At 47.1% G+C, this 12,878-nt stretch overlaps 1 protein-coding gene and 1 pseudogene across 3 annotated transcripts in view; both read right to left on the bottom strand.

Moving 5' to 3' along the window:
- Positions 1 to 5,931: 5,931 nt before the first annotated feature.
- JAG1 (jagged canonical Notch ligand 1) overlaps positions 5,932 to 12,878 on the bottom strand; it is a 35,573-nt gene continuing 28,626 nt past the window's right edge. For 2 of the 3 annotated variants that reach the window (XM_039874482.1, XM_039874480.1), the window contains 8 exons: positions 12,522 to 12,549; positions 11,950 to 12,035; positions 10,674 to 10,787; positions 9,946 to 10,055; positions 9,623 to 9,856; positions 9,305 to 9,436; positions 8,733 to 8,898; positions 7,196 to 7,918 (listed from right to left, as the gene is read on the bottom strand). In XM_039874482.1, coding sequence (XP_039730416.1) covers positions 7,461 to 7,918; positions 8,733 to 8,898; positions 9,305 to 9,436; positions 9,623 to 9,856; positions 9,946 to 10,055; positions 10,674 to 10,787; positions 11,950 to 12,035; positions 12,522 to 12,549 — 1,328 coding nt within the window. In that variant the 3' untranslated portion in view covers positions 7,196 to 7,460. Of the gene's footprint in view, positions 7,919 to 8,732; positions 8,899 to 9,304; positions 9,437 to 9,622; positions 9,857 to 9,945; positions 10,056 to 10,673; positions 10,788 to 11,949; positions 12,036 to 12,521; positions 12,550 to 12,878 lie in introns of all 3 variants that reach the window. The other variant, XM_039874481.1, reaches the window with a different exon arrangement.
- Positions 9,096 to 9,220, bottom strand: LOC120612054 (uncharacterized; annotated as a pseudogene).

Below are 12,878 nucleotides of genomic sequence, written 5' to 3'. Positions count from 1 at the left end.
CCCTTCTGCTGCACAGGTAGGAAGCACTGAATAGATGTGGGAAAAAGCTGACGATTCGTGTAGTCAAAATCAAGTACAGCACCTACACATAGGCTGATACGAATCGCTTTAGAAGAGGCCCGTGTTAGTTTGCTGTTGCTGCGTAACAAATTACCATCAACTTAGCAGCTTAAAACAACAGAAATTGATTATCGAACAGTTACTGACACCTTTTAGCTGGGTCCTCTGCTTGGGTCTCACAAGGCTGAGATCAAGGTATCAGCCAGCTGTATCCTCAACTGGAGGCTCGACTAGTGAAAGATCTACTTCCAGCTCCCTCGGGTTGTTGGCAGAATTCAGTTCCAGGTTGTGAGACTTTGGGCCCTGTTGTCTGGCTGCTGGTTGACCAGGGAGTTCGCTCAGTTTCCAGAGGCTGTTCTCAGGTCCCTGCCCTGTGGCCCCTTCATACCAGTAATGGAGAAACCTCCCTTGTGCTGAAACTCTTTCATGTTTTGAATCTCTTTGACTTTTCCTTCTGTGGCCAGCCAGAAAAAAACTCTCTGCTTTTAAAGAGCTCCTTGATTAGGGCAGCTCCACTTGAATTATTTCTATATTTTAAGACTCATGTGGGACTTCAATTACGTTGACAGAATCCCTTCACAGCAGCACCTGGATCCCTGTTTTGATGAAATAACCAGGGGCCAAAAATCTTTGGGAGTCACCTTGGGATTCCATCTAGCATCAGACCCAGCAGCCCTTAGCACTTCTCTGACAGGGGCCCAGTTTAATGGTGAGAACGGACACTGTCATTGAAATCTGACTGGATTCCTTCATCTTCCGATGGGCTCTGTATCGTATTAGAGAATGCTTGAAGCAATACTGAGCGCAGCGTACTATCTTCTTCCTGCAGCCCTTTTCATGATCACCAACAGTGTCACACGTTTACTATCACCATCTCACAGATGAGGAAACCGAGACACAAAGAAGTACAGAAATCTTCTCAAGTTAGTGAAGTGGCAAAGCCCACAATCCAGGTCTGTCTGACTCCAAAGCCCAGAAACTCTGCTGGCGGGCCACACTTTGTGTGAGCCCGATGCTGCACAGGCAGAAACTACCAGCACCAGGAACCGGGAAGGAAGGGCTGTGAGTGGAATCGAGGAAGTCTGGCTCCAGAGTGCGTGCCCTTGACCACTGGGCACACAGGGCCTGGCGACCCGCCGGGCCTGTGTGGAGACAGAATGCCCTGGAGGAAATGTTCAGGACCTCTTCTGCTGAGTGTTGGACTGAGAACTCACAGGAAACACAGAAATAACAGGACTGTGGAAATGAGGAAAGCCCGAGGCTGTGGTGAGGCTGTGGTGAGGCCGTGCCCCCTGCCCCACCCCCACCCCATCCCCTTCCCTCCCATTCCTTTACCTCACAGACACAATTTCCTTAGTTTTGTGCAAACCTGTAGCTGTTTCACTTTGGTACTCTTCCCTTCTGTTTTAAGCCTCGGATTCGTTCAAAAACACTTCTCAAAACCTCTTGCACGGCCAGAGCGAGCCCTCTGAGAGTATCTGATTATTAATGTGCTGAACTTGGATGATTTACATTTCTGTCTCCAGGACAGGGTTTTTCCAAGCAGTTCAGCGTGGGTGCCTCAGCGCATAGGAAACTTTTGTGTAATATGTAATTCTGGCCCACCTGACAATAGGTTAAAGATGACTCCTGTGATACGTTCCTAATCCCTCAGCGGGTGGGGAGAGCTTGGGAGAGCCGGCTTTTTGGGGTGTTGGGTGGAGGAAGCTGAGCTGCCCACAGGCAGTTTCAGGAACTCCCAGATCTGTCATTGCTGGCCCCACTACACACTGGACCTAGTGAACTTTGTCACATTCAAGCTACTTGGATATTAATATTTTTAACACTCAGGTGATTTTTTTTCATGAAAACCTTGAAGCAGCCTGTCAGGGGAAGCAAGAATGGTTAGGGAATGTGTGATGAAACCTAATGATAATTGCAGTCACCTGACCACTGGCCAGGACTGTCCCAAGTGCACAGAGAGCAATGCTGTTGTCCTGAAAACTAAAGTGTGTGTGTGTGATGTGTGTGTGTGTGTGTGCACGCGCGTGCACACGTACATGTGTGTGCATGCACAGGGAGGGGTAGGATGTAGTGGGGCTGTCGCTTTCCTTTCTGAAACTCTTTTCTAGCGATTCATTTTATAATTCTATGAAGCAGAAACTAGAAACTAAAATGAAAATCCGAAGCTGCCCAAGAACAAAGGAACCACCTACAAAGGGACAGGGCTTAATCTCCCTTTGGTTCGGAAAACACCATTGCTCTCAGATTTAGGAAGATGGCCCTTTCTATTCAAACCCTGGAGGAGACACAGCTCTGATCCAGGAGAGTCTTTTGCGGCACCCGGGTACTCATTAGGAAGCCAGCTGCAAACTTGTATTCCCCTCAGGATCATGGAGGAGCCACCCTGGCCCTGCCAGGAGAGCTTCTCTTTAAAACAAAGCTGTGCCTTTCATGTTGCTGGCATCTGCTTTTGCTCTTTGGATAATTCAACCCTTGGGTGCCCTGGTGTGGATATTTGCAGGGGAAAGGGATGGAGTGAGGTGGGGGAGGCAGTGGGCAGGCCTCAATTCGAGTTTCTTACTGGATTTAAGAGCGTTTACTCTCAAATTAATCTTCCCAACTTGCATATTACTCGTTAATACTGGACCTGTGCATAATGATACATAATTTAAGACTTGTAAAAGCTGCCTGGGACTTGAAAGAAACACTCCAAGCCAGGAAGGTTGTACCAGGCATGCAAGAGCAAGTAATACAGGTAGAATTTATGTCCAAAGCAAGGCAGCCACGCCCTTTTGACACGATCTCAGAGGGTGCCACGCGGGCACGCAGGCAGGCCCCTCCGCTGCCAGGCAACAGCACCCGCAGCCCCATGAGCATCACCCAACTTGCTCTTACTTTTAACCATCACCGGGAAGCAACTGTTCAAAGGTAAATTTGTTATTTTTAATAGACCAGAAATATCTCATAGTTTTGGAGTGACATAACGAGATTGCTATAATGGTGCCTAAACTTTGTTTTTAAGACTTGTGGGGCCAGAACCCCACAGAACTGCCTCCGGGCACCCTTCCTACCTCTGAATACAAAGCTGTCTGTTGGCATTGTTAGAGACTGACATAGGCTGAGCTGGGATGTTTAGCTGCTTGTGGGGTGGGAAAAAAAATCTTAAGAAAAATAATTGTTATTTTTGCAAACTATCTATTTAAAAACAGAACCTCAGGAAGCAGATTTCGGTTCCAGTGCTTGGATGAATCAGAGCTTACAAAGTATAAATACACATTAGCAGGAGGAGGCTTCCCATAACCCATGTGCTTGTCTCTTCCCAGCCCAAGAACCTCTGAACTCCTGTTTCTCATTCCCAGTAGAGGCAAGAAAGAGACCCACAGCCGAAACGGAAATGCTGGAACATTGCTCAGCCCAAGTTGCAAACCTCTGAAGGTCCATGAGATTTTTTTTTTTTCTTTAAAGGCAACTGATCTTTAGATGCATACTTGGTCACTTTTGGATAGACAGGTATACGGCATTTAGAAAGGTGGAAAGTCCGCACCCTTGTTCCTTTGGCTCTTTGCTGCCTAAGAAATATTACCAAGGAAGTTAACTTTGACTCACTGACCCCTCAGATCAGCCAGTAAACATAAAGCATTTAGACCACAACTTGCTCAAGGGGCGGTGTAATTATTTTACTTAAAAATGATGTCAGGTGGCAATTTAGCAACAAACTGGCTTCCAGGCTACTTAATTCAGTTTAACAAGGAGGAAAAACATTGTAATTAATGAAGAGCTTGTACTTTAGTACTTCATGCTTTAGTAGAGTTGTTCCCAAATTTTACTGTACACGAGGCGGGGAGGAAGGAGGAGGAGGGGAGAGCTCTCGAAAATAGAGGCCCTAGCTCCACTTCTGTTGCATCATGGGCCAGGCCTTGGAATCTGCATTTAGGAGAAACGCTGCTTTCGAGTTATGCTTCTGATCACCACCCAGTCTCACTGGGCTTTTAGCCAGTTAATTAAGATATACCTCTACCACTTTTCTATTCTGATTCTACTTGTATGTCTAGAATCTCAGGACAGTTTCCCATCTAAAAACAATCGGCTCGAGTTAACTGCTTGAATTTCACGGTACCTTCTCATGCTGGAGTTCTAGTCAGCCAAGTTTCTGGACTGAAAGTTCTCTTCCAGGGCCTGCTTAAAGAGGGCCCAGTGTTCATGGGGAATGGGAAAGGTACTGAGTCCCTTCCCTTCCTTTTCACTTCCTTGTATCCAGGATGACCAAGGCTTCCTTGCTTGAGTCCCTCTACCTGGAGAAAGGGGAAAACCATCCTAGCTTTGAGAAGCCTGATCTCGACCTTCCCACTATTGAGTTTCCTGGACAGAAGGCTTCTTAAAGCAACACATGTGAATCTCAAGATCGCTTCCCTCCTGGAATAAAGAATCACAGAAGCTCGTTAAATGTTTTGTCTTGGCACAAAAGCATTTGGCAACTACCAAAGAATTCTGGGGTCCTGCATAATCCAAGTTTATAAATCACCAGAGCAAGGTATTGCTTCAGGATGGTTTGAGTTCAGCACTGCTAAACCAGACCATTTCCGGAGCCTTGGGTCTGTACCAGGAGAGCAAGTGTCCCTCCCTGACCCCACCTTGCAGAAACCAGCTGTTCACTGGCAGAGATTAGTGACAGAAAGTATTACACTAGGGCAGGGAGATGTCATGGGAATCCAGACTCGTTGCTGTCCAGGTCCTTTGGGCTGCCTCCCCAACATGGCAAAACACAACAATGGACTGACTCCCTCGATGGTCTGCTCATGCACAAGGAGCCGGAGGTATTTAAAAGCCCATTCATTGTCCACTCTTAAACAAGGTGCTCATCAAAGAACACAATTCCTAGCCTGGTAGAAAAAGTTCCACAAGAACGAAAAGACATCCCCATCACTTTTTCTTCCATTCAAAGTCTGTTGCTCCAGTCGGAATTATGCTGTGAAACTGGAGGTGGGTGGATGGCCTGAATGTTGCAGTACTGGGGGACAGCTCTGAGGATAAGCTTTGGCTTATTAACCAGAGGCAGGGAACTCTTGGCAACTCCAAGCAGCTGCTGGAAGCTGTCCATGTGCCTGTCACCTCAGCTTGTCCCTCACCGTACAGGTGCCGGAGGCAATGCTCCCTGCTCCCAACCCATGATGTGGGGGCAGGGCCATGTTGGCCTGCGGCCCAGCAGCCACGAGAACCCCAGCTCTCTTGCCCTTGACAGGTGGGAATGGCCTAACTCTGGAACCCCATGGAAGGCCAGACATCTGGCACCCCAAGTCTGCACGGCGAGACCAACAGAACACTCACTTCCTGGGAACAAGGTGATGATAGATGGGCCCTGACCCCAGAAGCATGTAACTACTACCTCCAATGCGGTGAGGAAACCCCCGTGGAGGCACAAGTATGCACAAAACCCACGAAGATGTGGTCTACAACGACGGAGGGACATTAATATTAATCCAAGTAGTCGGGAAAAGAGAAGAAGCTTTCAGTCTCCCTCTCCATCCCCCAATACCAATTCCAAGCTATTTAAAGCCCTTTTAGTGCGGCGGGCATTTCCCCCGAGTGCTCACAAACAATTCACCTCCACGCTGCAGGCCATTGATCCAGTGGTGTTTATTCAAGCAGTATTCACACTTGCTGTTGACTGACAGGGGTATCAAGGCCCCCAAGACGGGGCTCTCACAGCTCCAGCTTCGCAGCAGCTGATGCATTTGGTGATTGAAAAGGTTCAGTTCTTGGTTCATGCCCCTTGTCAAGCACGGCCTATTTATCACACACCCCGATCGCCAGAGCGGACCCAGCGGGGTGGCAGGGGCACATGGCAGCGCCGAGCAGAACTATGTAAGCTCAGAAGAGGCCACACTGTTCCACGTTTTTATACAAAAAATTTAATAAATATTACTTTTCAAAATTTATTGCCAGGAACAACACATCAAAGATGCATTTTTATGTTTATATAACACTAATAGGACAATACAAAGTATCTGCACGGTCTCAATGGTGAACCAACGAAATTACTGTTTTATAAGCCTTTTGGATCTTAAACTTTGTAATAGCATTTTGATTTCCTCACTTAAGGCAGGCAGTGTACTCTATGGCAAATCTAAACAGTGATCTTACTGGGCATTTTATGGTTCAAGTATTCAACTAGCTTATTAGAATACTCCCTAAATGCAGTAGATAACAACAAAAATCAAACCTAAAAGTGGTTCAGTATTACATACGAATGGTGAAAAGAAATCAGAATTTACAAAATAAGATTGGTGTGCTTCCAACTTCACACAATTAATTTGATATTTTTAATGATATTCAACCACTCACATTTTGGCTACGTTAAATCATAGCTCTGCTTGTTCCCTTAAACTGCCGTGTAGCAGATCGCCTGCCTGTCTCTCTTCAAGTCTAAAGCAGAAAAAAAAAAAACCTGTTCTAAACTAATCCTGAAACTGCCTCAGTCAGTCCTTAAAATGTGTTTTAAAGTGATGCTATAGGAGGTGTTTAAAACATCTGATGTTGTACAAAAAAAAAAAAAAAAAAAAAAATTCCACCAGTATTCCAGAAGCCCATCCTATTGTCTTAAAAATAAACCATTTTCAAACACCTTAATTTTGGCTTATAGGCAACACAGAGTAAGAAAATAAGTTCAAAAAAATAAAGCCATACACTTACGATGCTATCAAAAACCTTCAATTCTAAACACATACATATAAATAAAAAGGAATGATGTTTTAAGGCTCTTGATTATTAAGTTAATAAATCAAATATACACAGTGATTAATAAAAAAAAAGAATTATTTACATTACTATACAAAATTCTACTTTTGACACATTTTTCCTCTTTAAATTCTTCATTTTACCAGCAACTGCTGACATCAAAGTCCCCCCTCCCCCAATGACGACAAAATACAATAAAAAAAATAAATAATAAACTCATTTGTGATAGTTGCTGTGGTTCTGAGCTGCAAAGGCACTTTTCAAATACAGAACTACTTGTACGTCATCATAAAACCAATATACAAAAACAACTCAAGAGTCAATAAATATAAATAAAACTATGATCCTAAGACTGCATCACCATCGGGACATCTGGCAGAAGTGGAAGCTCAAGGCCTAGGGACCGGGCCTGCTCCTGGGAGCCGATCCGAGAAGTGGTGGCTGCAGGGACCGTGCACCAGGGCACTTTGGACTGGTTTTTGCATAGCTGTGAGATGCAGCCCTCGAATTCCCAGCCAACCACAGAAACTACCATTGCCAGTGTAAGCCAGCTTGTCAGAACTTAAATTAACACAGGGATTCTAGGTCAACAACAGCCTCAGACTGGACTAGGACAGTTAAAGAACGATAGCCCCGTGTGCCCTCGGACTCTACCTAGCGGCGGAGGTGGCACCTGCTGTCTGCTATACGATGTACTCCATTCGGTTTAAGCTCTGGGCGCTCTCCAGGTCTCTGTTGTCCTGTTTGTTTGTCCAGTTTGGGTGTCTGGCCGGCGTGCCATTGGGGGGCTTCTCCTCTCTGTCTACCAGCGTGTACGCTGGCTGCTTGGCAAACCGGGCTTTCTGCTGGTGCTTGTCCATGTCATCCTCCTCCACCTCCGAGTTGTGTGTCCTTATTTTCGACATTTTGGAGTTTTTGTTCTCGTAATCCTTGATAGGGACCGTGTTGGCCCCATGCTTCTCAATGGGGTTTTTGATCTGGTTCAGCTGCTCCCTCACGTTGTTGGTGGTGTTGTCCTCGGAGGCTGAGCGGGCGTGGCTGCTGGGCTTCCGTCGCTTCCGCACACACCAGTAGAAGGCAGTCACCAAGCAACAGATCCAAGCCACGGTCAGGACAGAGCTCAGCAGAGGGACCAGGAAATCTGCAAGGCAGGCCCCAAACCAATTAACTCTGAGCAAAAGAATACCAACAGTAGTTCTCCTATCCTTAGCCCCTAAAAGGGGCACCATGGGGACAAGTCCCTTTTCACAACTGCATATTGTCAACTCACATCTTAATCAGCAGGGCTGGAACCAGGGCCCTTGGAGACCCTGACACTATTGTCCCAGAGAGACCAAGCAGAGGAGCAGCTCCTATAGGCTCATCTTTGTGTGGCGAGAGCAGCCTCCGGCTCAATCAAGGGGAGTCTGGCTACTTCGGCAGCTCACTGTAGGGTCTGGTTTACAGAATTATCGGAAAGCTGATCTGAGCATAGACAGCTCCGATGCCCTGTGTGGTCATGCTAGAACCTCGCTAATTTTTCACCTCACTAGAACGAATAAGGAAGCTTGCGATCATCTACAGGAGAGCCTGGACATGCTGCAGGGCCATCAAGCCGCCTATCAAACAAGTGTCTCACGATGCTTGGACAAGCTGTCACACGACACCAGAACGCCAACGCAGGTTTTGCAGGCCAAGAGCATGGCGATGCTCTGCACTAAGGCTTTGCAAGGGACCCAAAAACGTGGCATATTCTATAGGGGCGCCTGCTTGCAAGAACACAATTGCTGCCAGGGGAAAAAGTGTGCCCACCACCATATGACCTTTGTCACATCAGCCGCCCTTAATTTTTTCTCACCAGTTCAATGCGGGGAGACCCTCAGGGGGGATTCCCCACCTGGTAATTTTATTGGATGGTGTTTTGAGATCTGTTTGGCAGTCATCACAAAAAGGGGCCAGTCCCACCCAACACCTACCCGTTCTGTTCTTCAGAGGACGCCTCTGAACTCTCACTTCCGCAACGGCAGCGATAAGAGAGCTGTTCCCATCACGTTTACTAACAAGGTCTATAATTTTGTCGGTGATTTCCTTGATAGGGTTTCCATCATCCCGTATGTCTTCAGCAGACTGGAAAAATAAAAACTGTCAGACCGGAGGGTTAAGGAATACTCAACAGTCACTTTTATTCAAAATTACTTGATAACACACGCACATCAAGCTCTCTTTTAATATATTTTCTCCATTCTTTTTTTTTTTTTTTAGGCGAGGCAACCCTTGGTTGACCTTATAGATTGCAAGGACCTTGTCAGCTTACAATCCCTTATTTTTTTTATTTTTTACACCTACAGCACCTGGTCTTCCTAGGTAGTCTCCCATCCAAATACTAACCAGGCCCAACCCTAACCCTGCTTAGCTTCCGAGATCAGACGGGATCGAGCTTGATCAGGCTAGCATGGCCGTAGACATATCTGCTCCATTCTGATACTGGCTAACAGAAGTTTGCTAGCTACCTTGCAATCAAATAATTGTGAACAGATCTGATACTTACAATGGCCACATGTATTTCATTGTTCGCAGAAGGGGAAGGCTCACAGGCTATGTAGATTGAATATTCGGCAGAAACATTCTTCAAAATATTCAAATTCCTCAACTCACTGCAAACGTGCTCCGTGGTAAGACCCTAGAATGATATTTAAAAGTCCACACATATGTAAGATACTGGGAAGGAAAAAAGGCAGATGTTCCCTTGCAAGTTAGGCTACCATTCAAGTCATGCTACAGAGAACTAGATCCCAGCCTGTGATGCTCCTGCCTTAGTACACGCAGCCACACACCATTCCAAAACGAAAAAGAGGTTGTTCCATACCGGGGACATCATCTCTTTGTTGAAGGTGAATGTGATGTTTGCACAGTTATCCTGGTAATAGGGGTCAGAAGTACATTTGGTCTTCACTGGCTGAAGACTGGAAGAGCGACACTCGCCCACACCAGTGCAGGGGTGGACAAAACACTGGTCATCCAGGATTGGGATGCAGCTCTGCCCACTGGGGCAATCATTGTGCCCTTTGTGGATCAGGCACGGTCGAGGGCCGCACCAGACCTGGAGAGAGAGAAGAGCGGGCAGCTCGGGAGACATACCCATCGGCAATTCCAGAACTCAAGTGACCTGCAGCAGCCCTCCCATCCTACCTTGGAGCAGGCGATCCTTCCATTCAGGCACTGGCAGGTATTGCAGTCATCATCCCACTTGGCCCCATCCGGGATCACACTCCCCATGGTGATGCAAGATCTCCCTGAAACTGAAAGGCAGAGACGCGTGAGTGGAAGGACTTTCCTTTTCTCTTGATTCTTCTTTACTCCTTTCCTGTTAGGAAATGATTACACCCGTGCCCTTTGCCACATGACAACAGTTCCTTCCAAGAGAGGGGAGTGTACTTCCCTCCCTGCTGACTTTATGCATGGCCATGTGACCTGCTTCGGCCAAGGCAACGCTAAGGAATATAAGCGGAGCCTCTTGCAAGCTTGCCATTTGCCAGGAAAAAAAAACATGACCCGGATGCAGCTGCTGGTCCAGGGAGGCTGAGGAGGGACAAAGAACAGACCTGAGCCCAAACCACAGCACCTATCCTTCTGCCCGCTCTGCATGCCTATGAATACAAATAAATGCTTTCTGTAAGCCACCAAGTTTTGAGATGATTTGTTACATAGCATGATTGCGGCAAAGGTAACTAAACAGTTACCCTGTTTTTAGGGGACCTCTCACAGTTTCCCCTTCCCTTTGGTCCCCACTATACATCCCCCCTCTGCGTTTTCTCCCTAAGCACAATACCTACTCACAGTCAAAAAGGTGACTGTGCTGACTGGAGTACCCACTCACCCCAAAGGACACATGGGCAGCTGGGGCCTGGCCCACATACCTTCCTGGCACTTGGCACCACTGTGCCCTGGGGGGCAGACACAACGGTAGCCATTGATCTCATCCACACAGGTTGCCCCGAAGGCACAAGGTGAAGACTGGCATTCGTTGATGTCTAGGAGAAACAGAGTTCACGTTTAGGCTCCAACAGGAGGCAGTAATGTTTTTCTAAGTTTTTACTGGCATAATACACAACTAGAAAAGCAAACAAGATATGTTTCATGAATTCATCATGTAACCAGCACCCAAAGAAAGAAAGAGATCAGCCCTCCAAAAGCCTCCACCAGTCATTGCTCCCCCACCCCCACCAAATCACTGCTAGCTTGACTTTAAAAGCTGAGAATCATTTTGGGAGGCAGCAATTTTCAATTAAATAAGTTCCTTTTTCTCTGACAGTACAATTTAGAAGAAGGGCCAGCAAAGTTTTTTAAAAGGGTCAGATAGCTCATATTCTAGACTTTGTAGGCCATGTGACCTTCACAACTAACCAATTCTATTATCGTAGCTTGAAAGCAGCCCTAGACAATAAGTAAGTAAATAAGCATGACTGGGTGCCAATAAAACTTTATTTACACGCATAGGCAGTGGGCCACATTTGGCTCCCAGGCCTATGTCAACCTCTGATTTAGAAACAGGAAATAGAAACAATGCACTCCCATCTAGTGCTGAAGTCCAGTCAGTCTCAGACTAGGGAATCTCAAGCACCAGTAAAATTTCAAGTAACCTGGGGACAAAAACAAAAAAAAAACCGCCACAACTATTCTAGCACTTTTATAAAGGAGCATAAAAAAAAGTAGGGAAAAGGCTCAAAATAAAGAATAAACTTTAAGGTTCCTGAAAAACTGCACTGCCTGCCCCCATTCTGTTTTAATCGCTCCACCAGGGCCTGAGCAAGGCTTGGGAAGCCACCCCCCCAGCCCCTTCCACTGGTGTCAGCTCTGTGCTCCACCAGCATAGCTATGGTTGACGTCCACTTGCCCATACTTTCATGTGAGTCAGGGAAAAGCACACTCTTTCCTTAGGGCCTTGGTAGCTTAATCATCAAATTCTGTGGCTGGGGCTCTCTCCCCTAGGACAAGGAGGGCTGTGCCATCCAGGGAAGAGCCAGCAAGTACCTGGGAGGATCCAGCCAGCTAGGGGTGGGAGATTACAAAGCCCGGACAGGCAACTAAAGGGAACTATGGCCTTAACTGTTTTAAAGATTTGAAAAGTCTCAGGCTGAGGGTTGGCATGGGGAAGTAAAGCCACTGGGAGAACCGGCTAGGTGCAGTTCTTACTTATTCTGCAGTCAGGCCCAGCAAAACCAGGGGCGCATTCACACCGGTACCAGTTGTCTCCATCCACGCACGTGCCGCTGTTGTAGCTACAAAGAGAGCAAAGACCGCCTTGGTGATCAACCTCCCTCCTGATCCATGATTGGCTGCCAGTCAATTGCAGGGAGCCACACCGATTACCATCAGGGGCTCTCACACCTGGCCACACTCCCCATTGCCTGGGGAGCTTTAAAATACTGATGTGTCCCACCCCAGAGTCACTTGACAGTTCTCAGCTGCAGCCCAGGCACTGGGACAGTTCTCAGCTGCAGCCCAGGCACTGGGAGCTCCCAGGTGATTCTCTGTGGGCAGCCAATGTGGAGAATCACTACTCTAAATCAAGATGTAATTTGACTAATTAAACCACGGTCCACGGACCAGCAGGATTGGCACTACTCGGAGTCTGTTAGAAAGGCAGGGTCTGCAGCCCCACCTGACCTCCTGAATCAGAACCTTCATTTTAAACAAGATCCTCAAGGTGATGCCCATGCACATTACTGCCAACAAGTGCCAGCTGAAAAGATGGTCATGCTTACCAGGGGTGAGGACTGCAGTCATTGGTATCTGCAAAGTAAAGAGACAACTTAATAGCAAAGCCTTCAACAGGCAAAGCAGTCTTAGCCCTAAGAAAAAACACCACTGGCTTCCATAATACTCAAATGATAGAACTGTAGTTAACATCGGCAAAAGGCACTTAAGACCTCCGCTCAATTGGAACCAGGCCTGCACCACACTTAGTTCCATTCACCGTGGGACACACGTACACAGGAAGAGGCCCTGGTGAGGGTGGGAAGGGGGTGTGAGAATGGAAGGAGACAGGCTGCTGGTCAGACCAGAGCTGGGAATGAGACACCATCTGTCTCCACTTACCTCCTCGGCGACTTTCTCATGCC

Source organism: Pteropus medius, unplaced genomic scaffold (genome assembly GCF_902729225.1).
Source record: "Pteropus medius unplaced genomic scaffold, Ma_sr-lr_union100, whole genome shotgun sequence".
Classification (NCBI taxonomy): Eukaryota; Metazoa; Chordata; class Mammalia; order Chiroptera; family Pteropodidae; genus Pteropus; species Pteropus medius.
Note: the sequence above shows the minus strand (reverse complement) of the source record. Positions and strands in the feature narration are given on the sequence as shown.